At 35.3% G+C, this 18,794-nt stretch overlaps 1 protein-coding gene across 5 annotated transcripts in view; it reads left to right on the top strand.

Moving 5' to 3' along the window:
- The window catches only part of MYO6 (myosin VI), a 103,301-nt gene that overhangs the window by 34,203 nt on the left and 50,304 nt on the right, over window positions 1–18,794 (top strand). For all 5 annotated transcript variants that reach the window (XM_040058397.1, XM_040058395.1, XM_040058394.1 and 2 more), the window contains exons 3-9: window positions 845–914; window positions 5,524–5,597; window positions 7,788–7,917; window positions 8,823–8,928; window positions 10,811–10,866; window positions 13,062–13,159; window positions 14,978–15,142. In XM_040058397.1, the coding sequence (XP_039914331.1) occupies window positions 845–914; window positions 5,524–5,597; window positions 7,788–7,917; window positions 8,823–8,928; window positions 10,811–10,866; window positions 13,062–13,159; window positions 14,978–15,142 (699 nt within the window). The remainder of the gene's footprint in view (window positions 1–844; window positions 915–5,523; window positions 5,598–7,787; window positions 7,918–8,822; window positions 8,929–10,810; window positions 10,867–13,061; window positions 13,160–14,977; window positions 15,143–18,794) is intronic.

Here is an 18,794-nt window from a genome sequence, read left to right as displayed (position 1 = left end):
CAGGGGTTTTGTTCATTCATCGCTAGCTCAAACAAGCTGTTACTACAGTAAACAAAAAAAATATAATTAAAAAGTCTCCTTTGTACAATAGTTATTTTTGTGCAGATGCTGTAATGCATGTGTGCTTGGATGTTTTTCCTTCCTTTTTACAGCAATATAAATTATGATTTCTAGAGATGAAAAAAGAAACAAAGTTGCTTTTGTTATGAATTTTTCCAGTTGGATGTGAACACTTGATAAATGGTCGTTTTGTATAACTGGAATACAAAGGTTGAAGGAAGGTCTTGTTTTATTTTAGTATTGATTTATGAAAGAAAAAAACCCAATAAACAACAACCAAAGCTACAGTATTTGTGATACAGAGGGTGTTATATATTGAACATTAATATTTTAAGTAGGAATATGTTAAAACAGCATATCATAACAACAGCACAGTCCTTTGACTGAACTAATGATTTGCATTTTATTCTTTCTTCTTTGCAAAACTGAAGAAATTGTTTGTCATTTATAATGCTGTTATCTTTGCAGTACTTTTTTTAGTCTTATTTTTTGAATTGCACAGTATGACATGCAATTTTTGACCAGAGAATCAAGCATCACTGCACTAAAATATATATTACAGTAAATTAATTTTTATAATTTAGTGTAGCAATATAAATGCAGCAGCTTTTTGTCTGCATCTAGTAACTCAGTAAAATTTCCAATTCTGAAATATAAAGCTGGTGACTTCATTTGGAATCATGCACAATTACAATGCATTCACTTTTATAATTGCATGAGAGGTCTTTGAACTATATTTCTATTTTATGGAATTCTGACAATGTTAATGTTTCTTATCTAACAGACTTTCCAGGCAGCTATCAATCAAGTGTTTCCTGCAGAGGAGGATAGCAAAAAGGATGTGGAAGATAATTGTAAGTTACGAATTTGAAAATAAATTACACATTTGAAAAAAATATCTGCAATGAAATGAATATTGTTTCCTTACAAGCTTCCTGTTTCTTCCTTGTTGTCTTTGTTTGAATTTATGTATGACCTTTGCAAGTCCTTTAAACATCTTAAAGGAAGCCCATTTTTTAATATAATTTCTTGTGGGTTTTTGTTTTCATTTGAGCACTTTAGAGGAATGGATAGTTACATAACTCCCATATAGAACTCTTGCCTGACTTCAGAAATAACTCCATTCAGCTTTATGGGTGTAACTGTACTTTTTATAGTGTGGCAAAAGACACAGCACCTGTATTTGTATAGCATTTTTCTGCATTTAAGGAATTTCTCAGATTAGCATTCCTGTGGAAGTAGAGGTAATGGAAAATAAGTCTTAAGATTGCTTCCCAAACAAAACTGGGGATGGGAATCTGGACCTATCAGGACCACTGAAAATGGATAGACTTGAATTGTATACAGGAGTGCTGGTGGAGAAGGAGTTTTGAGGTGAGCTTGTGTAATAAACATCACTTTTGATCTGCAGGGCTTTTATTTTGTTAAATATTTTATAGTTAGGTGGGTGGAAACTCTAGTCAAATCTGGGGAGAGGGGAGAGAACACTGAGAAAACTGAGTGAGTGCTGTTACCAGCTTTTAGACAGCTGTTAAATATTTTGCTGTTGCTGCACTCTATGAGCAAATCACAGAGTCTCTCCTGCATTGAATACTGGTGAAGGGAAGACTTTTAAACATTTCATATAGTGTTTACTGCTTGATGAAAATACTCAAGACTTTGTAAATAGTGGGCAAAAATACCTTCTATTGTTCTTCATTTAAACAGAGGCTAGAGGTCTGGTCTAGGTGATGCAAACTCAGTTCCTGTCCTGGAATATTTACATCCCGTGACAGGAAATGTAGCTGTTACAGCTTCTCCATAAGAAACAAAAAGATGAGATCTGAGTCTTACAGTCTGAGTTAGTGCAGTGTCATTAGAACCAAGCTGGTAGCCTTGCTTCCATCTGCTTAAATTTTTGCAAAAAGGATGCGGGTTCAACTTTTCAAAGCTGTTACCTGTTTTCTCTGTACGTGGTGACTGTTCGGGAAATGTCCTTAATCTGTGCATTTGTTCCAATGATTTTAGTGAGATGTCCTGACACCTATGTGTCCTAGTCAGGGAATTGAAACCGGGAATAAGATTATGGAAATAATTTAAGATTCCAACAGAATACTACTCAACTAAGTTAATCAGAGAAAATACCTTCTTTGGTGCCTTGAGAGGATAAAACTTAAAAATACTTTGTTCAATAATCCTTTCTGTATCATTATTTTAACTTTCCTAAGATGTTCTAACTTGCTGCTCAAAGGTTGCAGTTCGTTTGCAGGATGTGTGAATCCCAAATTAATTTCCTTCTCTGTCAGAGAGTATTTGTATTGGATATCATTTGTTTTTTTTAAGGAAAAAAAAAACTATACTGAGTGCTTATAGTACTGTTCTAAAAAATCCTGAAAGGTGGGTATAAGGACATGGTATTGGATAAGAGTGTTAAAAACTCTGCAGTTCTACAGATGCAGAGCCTTGCAATTACTTAATAAAATAATTTTCAGTAGAAACCCTGCTTTGTGGTTTGTGCAGGAGAGCCACTATGAGTAAATTTGACATTAACATTTCCTAGTTTTTAGTGCCTCACTTCACTTATGTGAATTTTGCGTGCAAGTAAATATATGGACAACTAAATGCACATATACACAATGATTATATTTAGACATGAGCTGTATGAATATTCAGAATTCTCTCTCTGGTGACTTGCTTTGCCTTTGGATATGGGATCCCTCTTCTGAAGGATTTATTCTAAAGAAGATGCATTTTGAATTTGCTGATATAAACCTTAGTTTGCATGTCTTGAGGTGGTGACATTCTCTTGGGGAGCAAGCTCCCATTGTACACTGAGTCTGCCGGTATAGCTGCTTTAATTGCAGTGGGAGCAGTGGGGACACAATGAAATCTGGGGTCATTTGCTTTTTAGATAAGCAACCTAATAAAAAGTTGATGATTAACTGCTTCCTTTAAAATGTTGCAGACTCTGAGAGGTTCCTACAAAGATATGGTTCAGGGTGTTGATAGACAATTACTATATAGTAATAGTTTCTTCTCTCAGTAATGAGGATCCAAGTTTGCTTCAGATTCAAGTTTGCTAATTTTTTACCATGCTGCTCCCTCCCAGGCACATCCAGGGGCAGAAGGAGACTTCCAACTTTCATTACAGCAAGCAGGAGTTTCTGTTTCTGACCCATTTCCTTTTAGTGTCTCTTTCTCTTGGGATGACCCCAATAAAAGAGGTGAAGGCAGAGCTGCAATTTGTGGTCCCAGTGCCATTTTCTCATCCGTGTGAATTGAGAATGCCTGGGGAGGGGAGGACGAGTCCTGCTGCACAGCACCGGGTGTCTGTGCTCGGTTGCTGCAGTTACCAGTGACTGTGGGGTTGTGGGGGAATGTGCGTCTGCTATGGTGGCAGAGGAGGAACTGTGGTGATGGCTGCCAGCCTGCTGTTTCATGAAGGAATTGTGCACAGCAGCGATTTCAAGGTTGTTAGGATCCAAAGGGAGAGTTTACCTAGGGTAAAGCCAAAGCGTGCCTTGTGTGCCTCTGCCAACACAGGAATATGAGTGCAAGGGATTTTGTGGAGGAAGGTTGTTTCTTCAGAACAAACCAGAAACTACGAGGTCCTTTGAGAAGTGTAAATATTCCAGATATTTGAAACAAAGCTGTATTTAGTCATGTAATGGAGGGAAGGGCTGTTACTCAGCAGAGCTGTGCAAGCCAAAGGGAGGCAGCAATTGGCTGGTGAACCTGACTTTGCTTCAGGCCAGTCTAGTGCAGGTAGGTACGGGACAGAGCCACAGCCACTCCTCAGTCCACTGCAGGGGGAAGGATAAAAGATGGAAAACAAAAACACAGATGTTTTTGAGAAGCTCCCATTTTCCTTTGTCAGTATATTTTGGTTCAGCAGGAGGAGTGTTGAAGGAGATGTTAAGAGCTGCTTACTGAACTTCAGGAATCCTTGCAGGGCATGGTGGTAGGGAAGGTTGACTTTAGGTCATACAAACTGACAGCCCCTTTTGCACGTTTGTGTAAGTTAGAATACTTTTTTGGTGCTGCAGCCCTTGAGAAAGGATGTCAGTTCAGCATGAAACTACTTTGTTGGTCATTGTAGATGAGAGGTGTGTGTGTGACCCTTGTGTGAGGTGCAAGGTAGCGGTTACTATTACAGAATCACAGAGCCAATTAGGTTGGAAAAGACCCTCTGAGATCACTGAGTCCAACCTCTGACCTAACACCACTGTGTCAACTAGACTGTGGCATTAAGTGCCATGCCCAGTCTTTCCTTAAAAAGACATTAACAGTGCAGTGCTTACTCCATCCACAATAGTTGGATATATACAAGTTTTTATACTGCATTACTGCTGTAAGGTTTATCAGAGTGACAGTCTGTCAGCTGTCACTACACAAAATAGTGTGTAAATTTGATTTTAAGCATTGAGATAAAAAGGATTGAGCATATTTGAAAATGGAGGCTGTGCAATAACTAATACCCTCATTTGGTTTAGGGATAATATTTTTAAGTGTTACAGTGGGAACTGGAAATTACCTCTGTAATTAAGTCTGCTGACACTTTCCAGTGCTTTATTGCTGAAAACAAGGACTAGCTTTGCCAGAATGTGTATCCATACAGTCTGAAGCTTTCTGTGAGTGCTACCACCCTGTAACATTTCAGCAGTTACAGAATCACAGAATGTTCTCATCTGGAAAGGACCACGATGATCATTGAGTCCAGCCCTTAAATGAATAATAGACCATACAGGGATCAAATCCATAACACTGGTCTTAGTAGCACCATGTTCTATCCAACTGAGCTAATCTCAGGGTCAGGTGTTTTATGTTAAAGAACAAAGGAGAAAAATACAGCTAGGTTTTGATGTGTTAGCATTTTTTTTTTTCATCCCCTAACAGTTTCTCTGAGGAGGCCTAGTACTCAAAATTCAGAATTGAAGCAGGGAAGTCTGGTGTTGTGATGCTGCTGTTGCTGCCTCCAGATCCAGATTAGATGTTTATATTTATCAATTCAAAAATCACCAGGAGCCAGCTGTTACTCCAAATGTCAGTTGGGTGGCATTACCCTGGGGACACTGTGGCTGAGATTGGAGAGGGGAGCTGGAAGGAAGGAAACAGTCATTGGTAGGGATTTTGGTAGGCACCAGTTTCTGTGCTTAGAGGCTGGTATGAAGGCAGCACCGTGTTTGACTGGCTGGTTAAAGGAGCTTACGCTGAGCAGAGCCTGTATTTGTGGCTCCTGCCGTCCAACTCTTTGTTCAGCAGCTTTCTGTAACTCCAAGTGTACAGTTAAGAGCAGGTCTGTGGTTTTTAAAATGTATGTTGAGTCAGTACTCCTGCCTCAAGACAAGTGTAAAGAAATTATAGGATTAAACTGTAAACAAAGAGAGAGGAAGAAAATTCTCCTTAATTCAAGATTTAGTTTTTTGTCTGTACTTAAAGGTAGTCCCAAGCTCTTAATGGTATGTGATTGTTTTTTACTTGCAGGTTCCCTAATGTATTTAAATGAAGCCACTCTACTTCACAATATCAAAGTTCGGTACAGTAAGGACAGAATTTATGTAAGTATTGTGTGTCATGACAACCAGTCTAATAGAGATGTCCTTTCAAAAATTCACCAAGTGTTTCCACCTCTGTTTTTTTTTTTCCTATGACAGAACTGCTACCAAGGAAAGGTCAATGTTGCAGGCCTTTTTGTTTGCCTTTTTTTCCTTACATTATACTTTTAGATCAGAATCAATCCCATCTGATTTTCTGCAGGCAGAGCAATAGGTTTTTCTCTGCATGACGGTTTGTGTGCAACCATAGCACAGCTTTGTATCACAAATGTTCCTGCAGGTCACTTACTTCACTGTTAACGAAGATGGTTTTCTTTCTTCATTATTTTTGAACGAAGCAAACAGGTGCCGTCTTTGACACCTCCTAGCTCAGATGTCCATCTTAATCTTTTATATTGCTATCAAATTGCCTAATTGTACTTAATGAATTCTGGCTAAATTAGATTTTGTCCTCGCCATCTGCCAAGACACTGACAGCTGTGAAACAGAAGATAAGAGTTTTCTTTCTTTCTTTCTTTCTTTCTTTCTTTCTTTCTTTCTTTCTTTCTTTCTTTCTTCTTTTCTTTCTTCTTTTCTTTCTTCCTTTCTTTCTTCCTTTCTTTCTTTTCTTTCTTTCTTTCCTTTCTTTCTTTCCTTTCTTTCTTTCTTTCTTTCTTTCTTTCTTTCTTTCTTTCTTTCTTTCTAATCCTAATAGAAAGCTGGCTAGGGATAATACAGAACAGTTCTACATATTTTTAAGTGTCTGTGTTAAAATAATCAACTTTTCTTTTAGCATATATTGTCAAATTAATTTAGCTAAACACTTCTATATAAACATAAAAAGAAAGTATAATTCTTTTCTTCTGTTGCAGTTAATTTTCATAGCTTTAAATTTTTTACGGCTCAAGATCAAGCATCAGCTTTAAAATAAATAAATAAAAATGGCCATTTGAATGCTGTTCTGGAAAAATAATCCTTAAAGAAACCTAACCAACAATAAAACCCCCCAAGAAGTAAAATTCTGAATATGAACTGATCATGGAGTAGGAAAGTATTTTTGTTCATAAAGCCTTTTACTTCAGTGTAAACAAGTACTACTAATATGTTGTCCAGAACATGTGTATTTTCTCAAGGAAAAAAACAACAAAATTCCCAGTTTATAATTGAGATACATTTCCCTTGTAAACAGCTTTATGCCTTTTTAAAAATCCTGGTTAGCAATATTTATCTTGTTATTAAAAGGAAAATTAATACTAGTACTTGCAGCTCTTGAAGAAAAGTTTTCCTTCAGTGGAATAATTGCTGAAAACAGAACTATCTAAGAAACGTTATATATTGTGTGATCCAGCCTTCTATTAACGTATCACACAATAGTCTCCAAATTTCAGTTTTCTAGGGACATTCTCAGTAACAACAAAGCATATAAGTTATTCAAGTGAAAGGGTTCTTTTCAGGTCTTTTTCTCATTTTCTTCAGATCTTTTCCTGCAAATATGATTTTTAATTTGATTCTGACACCTTTTCTTTCCTGTATGTAACCTGGCAATTATAATCCAGCTATGAGATTTTCTTTCAGAAGCATTAAAAAACCCCCCTCTTTTCAGTTTTCCTTGTCCTATGGAAAGGTAAAAAGCAGCCTTTGTCTGAGATTCTTCTCAAATACCTTCTCTGTGAGAGAACATTTGCATTCTGTATTTCTCTCTGTGGAAGCAGCTATAGCTAATTTTCTCTTGGCTGAATGCTTTTATTGCCCGGCTTGAATGCATTCCCAGGCAGGATCCAGTCAGTCCTTCCTGCTGGGTTGCTTCCATTAGATATTGAAAAGCTATCCTCTTCACTGGAGGGACAGTGTGTTATGCTATCCATGAGCTTAGTTTTTTCACTTTTGAGCAGGAGGTTATGACATCTCATCCTTGATCCAGCATTGCAAACAAAAGGAAATAATTTAAAAGGAGATTGGGAGAAAGGTCACATTCAGGACATACTCCACAGCTCAGTGGTTAGGAAATTTTCCCAGGATAATTTCACAGAAATGCTGAGAAGATAATTAAAGGAATTCTAAAAATATATCCTGTCTTGTATTTGCATTAGCTGGAGAGAATAATAATTGCAGTTGTTTTACGGAGGCTATCATCTGCAGTAGTAATAGACAATTGCTGTTAACCATGTGCTTGGATACTGCCTAGTAATTTGCTGTTCATTGTTTTCTTCGCAGACCTATGTAGCCAACATTCTTATTGCAGTGAATCCATACTTTGATATACCGAAGTTTTATTCTTCAGATACTATTAAAAAATACCAGGGTAGATCGCTGGGAACATTGCCACCACATGTTTTTGCAATTGGTATGTATTGAGCTTGTATTTGTCTCTTAAAAAACAAATGTTGAATACTTCAGGGTTATCTGTAAATTGCCATCTGCAGCAGCTACACCTGTAAATTGCCAGCTCTGTTAGGATTGTTCTGTGCTTCCAGTGTTTTAAGTCTAAGCAGTTTAAATATAATTTGCAACCATTAAAAAAAATTAAAAAAGAAATAAAGAAATTCAATTTTTATAAGTGAAAAAGGTGTAATAATGATTGGCACTGTCTTTCACTGTAGTATTTTCTTTGCCTTCTATTGCATTGTCAGAGCACATACATTGTTTCCTTTTATATGCTTGTGTTACAGACAGAAAGTACATTGAAATGTTATTAATGGCTTAAATCTGATTTCAGTCACTTTTGAAAATAAAAAATAATTGGACACTATAATCAAAGTTTGAAGTGTTAAAAGCCTTCTCACTGTTTTATATTTTATTTTGAAATCAAAAATATAATTAGCTGGGGTTTTAGTACCTGTTGCATAACAAGAGAGAGTTTTCCCAAGTTTCCTCAGATTTTACTTGTTGCAAAGTACAGCTGAAAGGTTCCCTTCTAAAAATATATAAAACTAACATTGATTTCTATTTTGTAAACACTTAATTAAAAAGATTTAGTTCTAGATGATTGATTTTATTTTATTTTATTCTGGATATTGTTGGGTAGGCCTTTGTTTCCAAGACTTCAAGTTTCTTATATGTCAGTGTTGGAAGAATTACAACTGTAGTATAAATTAAAGGGAAACAGAATTTAATAAACTGTAATGGGTTCAATTGTAAAGATTTAGTTTCTATTCCTGCAAATGTTGCATTTTAATTTTTGCATTGTAGCTTAACATTATCCTTGCAATTCTGCTGAGTATTAATTTTTGTCATGTTCTTCTTTTTAAGCTGATAAAGCATTCCGTGACATGAAAGTGCTTAAGATGAGTCAATCCATCATAGTCTCTGGAGAATCAGGAGCTGGGAAGACAGAAAACACTAAATTTGTTTTGAGGTTTGTATGTTTGCACCAAAGCTAGTATGTGAGTCTCTTCTGTTTATGCATTTGGTTGACATAGAGGCAGAGCAAACTAAGGTAATCAGTGGGTTTAAGATACAGTTCAGTAAGATATGTATTAGATTCTACATGCACTTCATTACAAGAAATTGAGTTAAATGCTGACATGATAATGTATAGAAACAGCTACATACTCACAGAAACTTTAATTCAATTGTAGAGACATCATGTAGTTATTATGGTTTATGATGCCGTCATTTTGGTATTGCACATGTGGTATTGTGGCTGATAAAAAACATCGCCAGATATTTTAACTGTATCTTGCAAAACACTGTTGGTTTTGCCTTAAATGTGTATTTATATATTTTTTTTTTTAAATTTGAGTATCTTTTTAACTTTATTATACATTACCTTAGTTTACTGAATAAGACTGAATAGTGGGATTTATTTATTTATTGATGCTCATGTACCAGTACTAAATCAAACATATTAAACTACATGGAAGTCATATTGCTGATCTATATCAGCCTTGCTTCCATGTCTGCATTATCTTTTTTTCCATATCTGCATTATCTTTTAATGGCCTGGAACACTTTTTTATCTCTCTGGAACACTGTAACTTGGAAGAACTGCATCATTAAATACACCTATGTCATAGGTGGCCTGATTATGCAGGGAAGCACAGTGTGAGCATTGTAAATAGGCTCCCTTGCCCCGCCTTGGACTTGTTTCCCTCTATAAATATTTAATTCCCTTTTCCCTAACATGATGTATTTTCTAGCATTTCTCTATAGTAGAGGTATTATTTTCCACATCCCCTGAAGAATTGTCACAACTGCCTGTCTGTTCTTCATACTGCTCTGCACTGCCCCTGTGCAACCTTTCATAGACAGCTGTAAGAATTACTGCAAGGTGCGAGTAACGATTTTTTACAGGGGACATCGTGACTCTATTCCTGATAAGAATAACAAAAAAAGCCAGCAGGCACTGGAAGAATGTCTCACAAGAGATGTTCTTAAAGGAGATTTTTCTTCTGCTTCTTAGCAAAGGAAGAGCTCATTACACAACTGACAAATACCATTGCTGTTGCTTCTTCCCACCACCCTCCACCACAGAGTCCCTGTACAAAACATAACTGAGTTTTAAAAGCGGGAAGATTTTGCCCTTGTGTAATTAGGAATTAGAAGGTACTAGTACAGCTCTTTTTGCGCTTCTGAAGTTTTTTGGAAGGCCCCATTTTCAAGAGCTGTTTTTAACTTGTCCCAGATTCACCTGTAATTTTCCAGAAAGCATGCCCTGTGAGCAGGAGAAAAAAAAAAAATTAAAAAAGACTGGAACTTTGGAGCAAGTACATTGTGGTTTTATTTTCTGATTCTTTCTTCAGTTAATAAATTGAATCTTGCCTTAATAATACACCTGTAATTTCTTATCCTCACCATCTCTGGGTTTTTTTTATTAACACTGATAGTTATGAATACAGAAACTGTATGGAGGGCAACAGTCTTAAATTCAGGAAACAGACATGAAACCTTATGTGTTTAATAAGATTATTAATAAATACAGATAATACAGTAATCGTTTGATTATATTTCTATTGAACTATAATTTTCATATACATGTTGAAAAGAAATTTCTAGCCGGCCTTGGCGTATTGAAAAAAAATTCAAGTGTGAAAGAATATTTTTGTTTTAACAAAAAAGAAAAGTCAAAAGTTTAAAGTAAAGTTTATTTCAAAGTGCATAGGTATTTGAAACTTAAAATCAGAATTCTTTCCCTATGTTAATTAGTTAGTATTTGTGCGCAGCCATGTTATACCCTGCTTAATTGAGGAAATCTCACATGAGATGAATGATACTGATATTTTTATCTTGCTTTACAGGTATTTGACAGAATCCTATGGCAGTGGCCAAGATATTGATGATAGAATTGTAGAAGGTATTGAAGTTTCTTTCACTTAACTAAAGGTTCCAACTTTTTTTTTTTTTTTTTTTTTTTCCCCCAGAAATGTGACTCAACAGCAAGGGAATAAAAGCTAGCATATTAATACTATCAGACTTTCTAGAGCATAATTTACAGGTAGTTGATCCTGATCCTAGGTTTTGAAACTTTTTTTGAAATTTATGATTTACTTTATTTTCATTTATTATAGTATCATACAGTCATTTATCTAGAAAATGTTTGTGTGTGTTTGAATTGAACTTTGCATAGATAATGTCCTTGAGGTGGTACTCAAAATGGAATTTTAAACTGCATAAAATCTGCAAAGACAGGACTGTTTTTTCATTATTATCTGTTAGTACCAGGAAAATGTAATTCCTCCTCCTCACTATCAAGCTCTCAAGGTCGAATAAAGTAGGGAAGTTCTTTTAAATGATTATTCTGGATCATTTTTCTGTTATATCTTTTTTTATGTCAGAAATCACATAATTCAGAACAGCACTTTGACTGTATCTATCTTTACAGTAGACTCTCAAACAAGGTGAAGAGAGCTTGTGTTGAAATGCTGCATGTACTTCCTAATTAAACAGACAATAGCTTTTTGAGAAAATAGAAATATCTGAAAAAAACCACAACCCTCAGGCAATCTAATAATCCCTCATACATCAGTTTTAGTCCTCTATAGCATGGAATAAATTTATTTTGAAGTTTCTTGACTGTGTCATTTTCTTAAAAAAATATTTACTTTTGCTTTAAATTTTTCTGTTCAAATTTGAACCACTTATTCAAGAAAAGTACTGCAGGCTTTAATCTCTTGTTGCTGTCAGTCTGCTTAAACCAGTTCCTTAGTGAAATCCACTATGTGCTAAAGTGGCAGAAAGTGGGCAAGAGTTGGATAATCCCTGGTGCAAATTAATTGGTACTTGTAGGTATTCCTCAAAGAGTTTGGGCTTTTTAATTTAGAACAGTATCTGATGCATGAATTCTGGAAGTTTTTAGGCATGATTTTAATGAATTTGCTTGTGGCATATGTATTACTAGAGGAACCTTCAGCCTAGCTGAAAGACCTTGTGCAATTTGGTTTTATTCACAGTCCTTTCTTTAAAACTTAATATTACATAAAATGCCTCAATAGTTACCAGAGATCTTGTAAGAAGTCAGATTTGCATTTTTAGATAATTTAATTGTTAAAAAAATGAAATTACAGCCAAACAAAAAAAAGTTAATTCTCATGTCCTATTACACAATGTATTATCACCCATATTTTATCCATTCATGTCATTCCTTCATTCTTTAATTTTTGTAGGAGCAGATACTTAAATGGTTGTCAGTGGAGTTTTAAATCTGAGTTTCTGCTCACTCCATTTCCAGTGCTTATTTTTAGCTAGAAGCCTTAAAATATCTTGCAGATATTTTCAGTGGTTTATTGTTAACTTGATTCAGTAAACTATTTTTCTTTGATCTTCAAAGCTAGCAAAATGCAGTCTTTCAGAGGCCTTCTATTTCATAACTGATAGAGAATTTCAAACTGCTTAAACTGTGCATGATGTTTGTGTGTGTATATATATATATATATATATATATATGAGAATTAGATTGCTTGCTGCCACTCTTTCTGTATGGGCTTTAACATGCTGAAAAGCAGCAGCCAGTAAAAAATAAAATCAGTCAGTCACTTGATTGACCTAATTTGAAAGGGCAGTGTTAAGTGGCTTTTGAAATCAACACACTTTTCTAATATAATATTTATTAATTTCCAAATCTATCTAATACATTGCATGCATGACATTTAAGTGGCATTTTTGTCTGTGGAATAAGTGGGTAGTTTAGATTTCATGAATAATGAATATTTGGGAAGTGTCAAATTCTGTGTTGTCTCACGTAGTTTATATATCAGTTATTTACCTATAGAAGGGCATCACTAAATAATCTTTGGCATTTGTCTCTGAATTTCTTGTAGTATTGATTCAAGTATGTTGCAGTGTTATGAGATACTTAAGTACTTAATTTTATGTTCCACCACAATATATCCAGTATTATTTGCAAAATATATTATTTCTAATGGATAATATTTTTCCTTTGATTTTCAAACCTTATTCCAAATAAGTTCCCCAATTAATTATATTTATTCTCTCTTTTTGGAAGTTTCTTGATTGAATTTTAATACTACAAAAATTAATTTTTTTAAACAGCAAATCCCCTCTTAGAAGCTTTTGGAAATGCAAAGACTGTTCGCAACAACAACAGCAGTCGTTTTGGGAAATTTGTTGAAATACACTTCAATGAAAAGGTACTGGAATTTTGTTACAGATAACAAGTGATGATTTTTTTTTGCCATAAAATGGAAATGCTGGACTGGCAGAAGGCTGAACAGACTTACTAGTCTTGCAGCAGATAGCCACTGTCCTACTTTACAGATTCGATTTGTATTGTGTCACCTTGAAAGAAAAACCAGAGCCACAGTGTACTGTCTCATTACTGGAAGGCAGTGGCAAGTCAATAGGAAAATTGCTTTCACCCACAAAAGATTAAAAATGGATCCCTCCAATGCATATGTGATTCTTCTCATATGAAAATTATCTCACTTGCTGTTAGGTATTCATCCATTCCTTTAATGCACAAGTAAGTGTGAGTTGTGTATTAGACATAAATATATTTCAACTTCAAGCAAATTACTGATTTTTTTATGTATTTGTATGAAAGTTTGGGACTTTACATAGTAATCTGTGTGTGACAGACGTCAAGGAATTGGTTTTTTGATAGAAATACTATTCAGCTGTGTATCTTAAGGAAAATTTTCTTTGTTCCGGTGTAGTTTTGTTTGAGTGGCATATGTATATACATGTTCCACAATTAAGGAAGACTGTATGGTTGGACTGTATGTCCAAGCTGAAGACTCCTGGTGATGTTCTCTGGAGATTACATACATGCTTCCTCATCCTTCTGACTGAGGACAGATCAACTGCAAGAATTTGTTTCTTTCCCTGCAGACTTGAAGCTCATTATCTCGTCTTGAGCTTGCAGTCTCTTCCTAAGTTTTCACCACTTGGTTTGTAATTTAACTTCAAAGCTTTGTTAGTGGTTTAGATAGTAAATAACTAAATTCCTTTCTGAGTAGAGGGACTTTATCTGTTGGTCTGGTTCATTTTAATAAAGTTATGGAAAGGATCAAAATTTTTACTTAAAATTATAGGATCATTATCTGATGATGAATTTGTGGTCTGTCCATCTACCCATCAACCCTTATGGTGGAGTTTCAGTTTAATTACTTCAGCTGAAGCAAGTAGCCCTCCAAGTATCTTTAGAAACTGCTTCAAAGCTTGTTTCAGCTTTCCACTGCAAGATCAGCCTGTTTACTTGAGCCCCTTTATTACAATACATCACATCTCACTTTGTGATCACCTTTTAGGTCTGGTTTCTCAAAGTGATATGAGTACAGACTGAGACCTCTTGAACAAGGGAATGACTGCATAACTGCAATCAAACTTGTCAGTCAGTTAATCCTTCTTAGTTCCTGTAATGGTCATTAAGATCAGGAATTTCCTTGCTCTTAAGGTTTCTCTAGGCAGGGAGGGATAGGAATGATAACAGATAGCTTTCAAAAATCTGTGTCAGAATTCCTTCTCAATAAAGAAGTGCAAGTGTTGGAAATAAAATGTTGTGTCATAATCAATTTAACTAAGATGTTGTCCAAATATGTACTCTATTATTTTAACCCTTCCTTTTATTTTACGAGAGTCTCAGTGAAATGCAACTAAAGAAGGTTGTAATAGTGCTGTCATCCAAAAAGTGTAAGGATGGCTGTAGCAGTGCTCTTTGCTTTAACTCCCTCGGTTCTGCTACAGATTTCTTCTTTTTGGGGTGGAGAAGACCTTTTAAGAAGAGTGTATGTATATACAATATATGAGCTGGGGAAAGAAGTAATGGTAAAGGCGATGTTTTTTTTATTTTTTAGGCTTAATATGTGTTAGGTATAGGTAGCTTTTAATTTTCTTTGGAGACATTTCTATTGAGTGAGTCATGATCAGGCAAAAGTAAATTGAAAACTTGAATTTCAAATAATGCAACAAATACTCAGATAATCAGAAAAAAAATTTCTTCTTCCTAGAACTCGGTGGTTGGTGGATTTGTGTCACACTACCTTCTGGAGAAATCTAGGATCTGTGTGCAAGGCAAAGAAGAGAGGAATTATCATATCTTTTACAGGCTTTGTGCTGGTGCTCCAGAAGACATTAGGGAAAAGCTCTATCTAAGCTCTCCTGACAACTTTAGGGTGAGTATCAGAGTCAGCATCTGTAAATCTTATCATATGGATTTTTCATATAGATCATATTAACATCTCTATTTATTATTTTTGACAGACTCATTCCTAATTTAAAAAAAACACACACACAAAAAAAAAAACCACCACAAAAAAACCCCAACAAAAACACCACCCCAAAACAAAACAACAACCAGATTTTCTTTTAAATCTATTTGATCTTGGAATAAAGCTACCGGAAATTTTTCTTTTCTGGAAGAATTCCTATATTTTTTCTCTGTCTTAAAATTGAAGAATTTGTGCTTTTCCAGAAAATATACTGTTGCACACCCAGCTGTTAGTCATGTTACGGGCTCTGCTGGATATATCAGGTGTGAATTTCTTCAGTGCAAATCAAATCTCCTAGTAAACACTAGTCAGTCGTTTGCTTGTGTTCTGTCATTTGTTTCCATCTCTCACCATTTCTTGCCTTTTATTTGGCTTGGAACATCATGGAAGCAGAATTCTGTGTATTCCTAAAATACACAGAGCAAATCTCTTGGGTTTTGAATTACAAGGACATAAGCTAAATAACTGTCATTTCTTTAGACTTCCTTGATCTTAAATGAGATGAGAAGCATTGCAAACAAAGAATTAAGTTATTGTGCTGACTGTTTTCTTTGTTGGTTGATCTTCCTACTTGGATTTCTAAATAAAACTTTGACTGCGCTTATCTGTTGCTTTCCCTTTTGTACTCAATTCCATCAAAATTCGGCAGAGGGCTAGAAGCTTTAAATATACCAATGTCCTACCAGTTTTGTGCAAAGCAGGGGTTGCACAAGCAAGACCTAAATCAGTGCACTGGCTGTGGGCAAGGTGGGGGTACGCTGGTCACCAAAGAGGCAGCTGCTGCCTCTTGGCTTGGCCAAGTCACTCTCTCCTTATGGATGAGCCAGGGAATGGGCACAGAGCTGCACTCCCATGTTGTGTGCATCTGTACTGTGGTACCAAGGTGATCTTGCTTTCTAATAACCATGGCAGTATTCTAGGACAAGTTTCTTGACTTTCTCAAGGCATTCCCAACAGTCTTCATAGACCTTACATTATTTCTTTAAATAGTTAATTTGTATCTTTTTATATTTTGTCTATTTGTACTGACCTATGTGATGGAAACTTGTTCTGACACTTATTAGGAAAGAACTGCTTCCATTTCCTAGAAGGAAAGTTTTTCTTTTGGAACACCCAACAAACACAATATTTAAGAACAGCCAACACCACTTGTATTTGTAAAATGTGGAGCTAATTTTCAAAACTTTCTTCTTTACTCTGCAGTTACTCTGCAGTATTCTCTTGTATGTTTTAAAGCCTAGATGTTGAACAGATTTTCAAGTACATGTTTTTATTGTGCATTTTTTGTGTGCAAATTGTACGCAATTTTCCATTTAAATTTATTTCTTCAAGTTAATAGATTTTTATTTCTAGAATATGCTGCCTACCTGCTCTTGAAGATTTTTTTTTAAATCAAAAATTCTGCTCATGAGAGCACCCAAGGTTGTAGATGTCAGGTCAGACTGAAAACCTTCTTAAATTCAGGTTGTTGCAGGACAATACTTAACAGCCTGAGTTCTTTTACAGAGGACACTTTCTTGCATATTTCATGTATAAAGAGTTTATAGTCACACCAGCCTTATCATGGTGCAACGTTTTTTTTGACATCTACTAAGACTGTAGCAGGCGCTTTAATTTCCATTAAGGATTTTATTGCTTTATCATAAGTTACTATTTGAATTCTGAGTTCCTTGCATGTGAAAGGTCCCCTCTGCATGTTAAATTGAAAAAAATTAACACAATTTTTTCTCTCCTTTAAAGTAGATTATCTTTAATTAAAAAACAAACAAACAAAACCTTAGGATAAGTTTCATCTTTTTAAGCCTGTGAATGAATATAAATATTCTTAAAGTTTATTACCCATATTGCACTAAACTTTCATTAAGTATCACTTTATGGGAAAACACTTTGTGTTCTTTATTCTAATTTGCTCCTTCATTTTCATCATAAAATGGTGCTGAATAAACACACTTGTGTCACTTTTTTTTACCACATTTTGTTGACTGCATGTCTGCTTCAGAATTCATAGAAATACCATCTTTCAAGCTTCTGATAATAGATAGTGATATTACACGAGGCAGAGTTTGATGATTGATCAGTATTTTCCTATAAGTACTTTTTTTTTTTTTTTTTTTACAAGAAGATATTAATAAAAAACCTCAAACTCTAAAATTGGTTATTTAGAAAAGATCCCTTAAGTCACAGTTTTGCACTGGCTCCATTGTGCGCCTTGTCTTGAGCCTTATGGCTTATTGAGTCAAAGTCCAAATTAGGGCTAGCTTGAGTTCTAATACTCAAGCCTGGATTCTTTAAAGTACACTTTGTTGGAAATAGGACCATCTCAAATTTAAGGTTTTTTTCTTTCATCTTTTTCAAAGAAGCAAAACATTATTAAAAGATAAAGGATAACTTAATTCTCTTTACTCTTCAGCTTGCTTCCCTTTGACTTAAGTAATCCCTTGGAATCCCCTCCCCAACCATTTGGTCATCATGGAATAGGGACACATTGCTCTGGGTGTGTAAACCAAGACTCCGCATTGGCTGCACTTGCCGGACCTGTCCTCTGGATTGCAGCAGCACTGGTGGCCATTACCTCTGTATTAGTTCATCCTTTCCCTGCAGGTTCCCTGGGGAAGTGGGAATTTACTTGGCCAAGGATTATGCAAATAGCCCCACAGTTCTGCAAGTTTCTTACACACCCGTTCTCCAGCACAACCCACATGAAAGTGTGCAGCTTGCGTTTTAGGTTGACCTGCAGAAGTTTTCAGAAATTCAAGGTCATGAGGAAACTCTGTGCTGAACCTTGTAGGTCTTTGAGCCTTGGACTGAATCACATGGCTGTAAAAGTAGAGCTGCACAGTAAATCTGTACCCTGAGTACCTGTAGAACAGTAGATGGGACGAGAAGCTGAACTTCTTTCACATCTAAGTTTCAGGAAGTCAGATTGCCTTATGTTTGGGTCGCTGAAGTTACAATGGATGGTGTGTTGTACTTCACTTAAAAAAAAAAAAAAAAATCAAACAACCGCAAAACCAAGCACAATTGTATTTAGATGTACTGTATGATAATGTAAAACTGTGTATTTGTGTTCTTTTAAAAATATAATTTCTTCCTATTTTAATATATAAATTTACTCAAGGTTTTAGCTTTCAAATGAAAGCCATTATCTTATGATTAAATGTATTTTATGTATTAAATGGTATTAAATTATAACCATGCTGGTTCACATTCTCAGCCTTTCAGATAAGTTTCCACACTCTCTTTTTGAAAAGTATGACCTTTTTTACTTTCCACCCCCAGTTTCTGGGACTGTGTTACTAATGCTGTAGTACAGGGATACGTTGTGTTTTAAATATGCTGTGCTTTGCATTCTTATTGGCTGATAAAGAAAACTTGAGTACTGCTTTAAACACCAAGCTAGCTTTGAACAGTTGTTGCTTTGTTTTAATACTAAATTTGTCACCAAGTTTTCTTCTGCTGTTAGAAATGCTTTGAAGAATATGTTGGGGTATTGGAATTTTTCATGTAAATTTTAATCAGAGAGTAGAATTGTCCGTGTTCACCTATTAGAACACAT

The sequence above is a fragment of the Hirundo rustica genome, chromosome 3, assembly GCF_015227805.2.
Source record: "Hirundo rustica isolate bHirRus1 chromosome 3, bHirRus1.pri.v3, whole genome shotgun sequence".
Lineage (NCBI taxonomy): Eukaryota > Metazoa > Chordata > Aves > Passeriformes > Hirundinidae > Hirundo > Hirundo rustica.
Note: the sequence above shows the minus strand (reverse complement) of the source record. Positions and strands in the feature narration are given on the sequence as shown.